Consider the following 3,284-nt stretch of genomic DNA (forward strand, 5'->3'; position numbering starts at 1 on the left):
TACCTTGGAGGGCACCAGTTTCAGGAATCCCTTTGGGCTGTTTTACTAGAAACTGGTATTTTGTGGGGAGTGAAAAGAGTTAACAGAGTGAGCTGCAGCTCCTGAAGTTCCAGCCAGTTCTGGGGCAGCCTGGGGAAAGGAAATAAACTCCACCACCACTATTGCTTTCCAGAAACTCCTCAGTTCTGGGTCCTGCCTCCAAACCCCTGCAGCTGCCTCTTCCAGATGGTGGCAAGCTCGGATGGACCCGGAGCTGTGCCAGGCTGTCACTCCAAATGCTGTCACCTCTGCCAGGCTCCCTGGGCACAGCTCCTCCCACACGCCAGCCTGAGCCTTAGCTCGGAGTGCTGGGCACGTCTGGCATGGCAGGGAGCATTCAGCCAGCAGAAATTGTCCCATTTTCCACACTTTCCTGAAAGCTGATGGCAAAGAACAAGTGCTGCCCTGGCAGGGGAGTGGGGCTGGGCCTGGCAAAAGCCACTGCCAGAGCAGATCCTCACAGGGAGAATCAGAACATGGAACAAACCTCCAAAGAGGCTGTGGCTGAAGGGAGTTAAAATAGAAATAAAATCCTTCCTCTCATTTTGTCCAACTTAAACCTCCCCTGGCACAATTTGAGGCTGTTTCCTCTTGTCTTACCTAAAAGGAGTTTTAGAATCAATACCAAACTTGATGGTAGCCTCAAGATCTTTAAGACTTTAAGGTGAGTTCATCCCTGGTTCCTGCTGTGATTAAACTGGCCAGAGGAACCTCAGCACCCATTCTTGTCTGGTGAGCCTCTGGGAAAACACTCTGCCTATGTTCTGACCCTGCTCAGCTCTGCAAAATTCAAAACATCATCTACAATATCCCACCTGCACCAGCAGCAACCAGCCCAGAACTCTGCAGCTCAGCTACTGCCTCGGTCTCTGTGACAGGTGCTGTCAGACACATTTACTGACTAAAGCAGCCCCACTGGAACCATTAGGAAGGTTTTATAACTCCATTTGCTGAGTGGGAGGACGTTTTTCTCTCAGTTTCTTCACTGACAGTCAGATAAAAAACATACTAATCAAGAGAGACATGCAACAAATGCTGGGGAGGTGAGCTCGTGTTTCTACAGGGGTCTCCCAGCCCTCCTCTCATCTGAGGATTCTGCTGCTGCCACAGTGAAGAGAACCAAGCCCTGTGGATCCAGTCCAGTTCCCAGCATGGATGGACTGGGAGATGCCTAAAATACTGTCTGCCTGTGTCACACTGGCACACCAAGCTGCTCAGCATCACCTGCACTCCATTCTTCTGCCACAGCTCATCCTTTCTTCCTCCTGGTAGGAGACCCAGCAGGACCTCCAGCAAGGGCACCTGCAGGGAGGGAGCTGGTCCCCATCAGAGAGAAGATTCTCTCTCTATTTCTGTTAGGCCACTGCAGCAAAATCCACTTGCAGCACTTGCTGCATTTGCAGCAAAACCCATCTTTGCTTTCTTGCCACTTTAAAAAATAGCAGAGAATCACAGAATGGGTTGGGTTGGAAGAGACCTTTAAAGATCATCCAGTTCCACCCCCCTGCCATGGGCAGGGACACCTCCCACTAGAGCAGGTTGCTCCAAGCCCCATCCAATCTGCTCTTGATTGATATCAGGGGGGTTGGAAGTTGGGGAAGCAGAAGGTGAACAGAAAGAGGGTCTCTGAAGAGATGTTGGAAAGAGGAGAACAACAGGGGCTGAGCTAAAAGGAAAAGCCAGCCCAGTGCCAGCCCTGCCTGACATCTTTGGCTGGGTGTTCTTCATGCCAACAGCTGTCACTGCTCACAGGTGACTGATGGCAGCTCTGGGGAGGGTGAAAAATGGATGTGGAGATGGCAAGTGAGACAACCCAGCCAGATGCAGAGATGCATGGCCAGGCACAGTGCTGGACCACGTTGAGAAGCCTCTGCCACAGCTCTTCCTTCTGGGAAGCCCTTATTTGGTCCTGCCAAGTCCCTGCTTGATCTGCACAGCACCAAGCCCCCTGTTTGCTGGCAAGGGCTGCACACAGCTCAGTTGTGATGAATGAAATGAGCTGGGAACAGTTGGGTATTTGTAGGCTCAGCTGGGCTGGTGCTCCAGAAAATCTGAAAGCCTTTAGAAGTGCCTTCAGCTCCAGAGCAGCACTGACAACCCCCACCAGCTTGTGGGGACACTGGGGAGGGGTCAGGGCAGGAACTGGGACTATGGAATTATCCTGAGCATCTGCCAGTAAATGAGGTAAAACGTTTAGATATGGAAAACCAAGATTGCACATCCAGGATCTTCTGGGGAAGAGCTCACCCAGGGGGAAAGAGAAGGCAATGAGATCATTCGTTTGTGTAAGGTAATGGAGTTGAATCATTAATGACACCTGATTGCTCTGAGGAAGCAAAATGCCTACCAGAAACTCACATGAACCAGCTCCTGCTTCCTGGAGACTCCAAAAAGGCACCAGCCCAGCTCTGGACCTAGCAAAGCAGAGCTCCTCTGACTGCAAACTGGTTCCTGCACCCCGGCGTCAACGCAGCCCCAGGGACCAAGGTACAAGGCCTCTGAACTTGTCCCTCTGTGAACACTGCTGAGGGTTCCACCAAGATAAGATTGCAGGTTGTACCTGCTCCAGTCGTGTGCTTGAGCTCCACGTTTCCCAGCTGCTGGTCCCACCTACCTGCTGACCCAGGGTGGCAAGGCAGCAAGGCCTCCCTAGGGAATAAGGGCGTTGTCCACTCCAGAGTCAAAAAAAAACCCCAAATGTATCCAACAAGAGAGGCAAATTCTCATTATTTTGCTCAATCCTGAACCAACTAGGCCAACAACACCTATAGTGAATGTGGGATGAGTTACCTCAAAGAAAGGGAAGGGGGACAATGTGGTCCCATCCCATGATCAACGAGGGTGAGGTTACACTGCTGCAAGCAAAGGACAGAGGGAAGGAAGCTGAGAACATCAGAAGTCATACTTACTACAAATGACAGGTCCATGTTCACCATCCTCCTGTCATCCAGGTCGATGGGCTGGAGGCCTGCAACGTGGATCTGGGCGGAGGAGGTTCTGTACACAAAGCCCAGCAGCCAGTCTGCCCTAGGAGCAGAGCAGAACGTGAACAAACCTTGTCAAACCAAGGCAGGGTGTGACTGCTGCATGTGGCAACAGGGCACATGGCAACACTGGGGTGCTGGTGGCCAGACAGGAGCCAGCATGTGCCCAGGTAGCCAAGGAGGCCACCAGTAGCCTGGCCTGGATCAGCACTAGTGTGGCCAGCAGGAGCAGGGCAGGGATCATGCCCCTGGGCTCAGCAC

The 3,284-nt window shown here is 52.3% G+C and overlaps 1 protein-coding gene across 1 annotated transcript in view; it reads right to left on the reverse strand.

Moving 5' to 3' along the window:
- The window catches only part of TMCO4 (transmembrane and coiled-coil domains 4), a gene marked incomplete at its 3' end in the record, with an annotated part of 28,079 nt that overhangs the window by 3,846 nt on the left and 20,949 nt on the right, over positions 1–3,284 (reverse strand). The window contains exon 12 of the mRNA XM_008947392.1: positions 2,949–3,066. Coding sequence (XP_008945640.1) covers positions 2,949–3,066 — 118 coding nt within the window. The remainder of the gene's footprint in view (positions 1–2,948; positions 3,067–3,284) is intronic.

The sequence above is a fragment of the Merops nubicus genome, unplaced genomic scaffold, assembly GCF_000691845.1.
Source record: "Merops nubicus isolate BGI_N331 unplaced genomic scaffold, ASM69184v1 scaffold28229, whole genome shotgun sequence".
Lineage (NCBI taxonomy): Eukaryota > Metazoa > Chordata > Aves > Coraciiformes > Meropidae > Merops > Merops nubicus.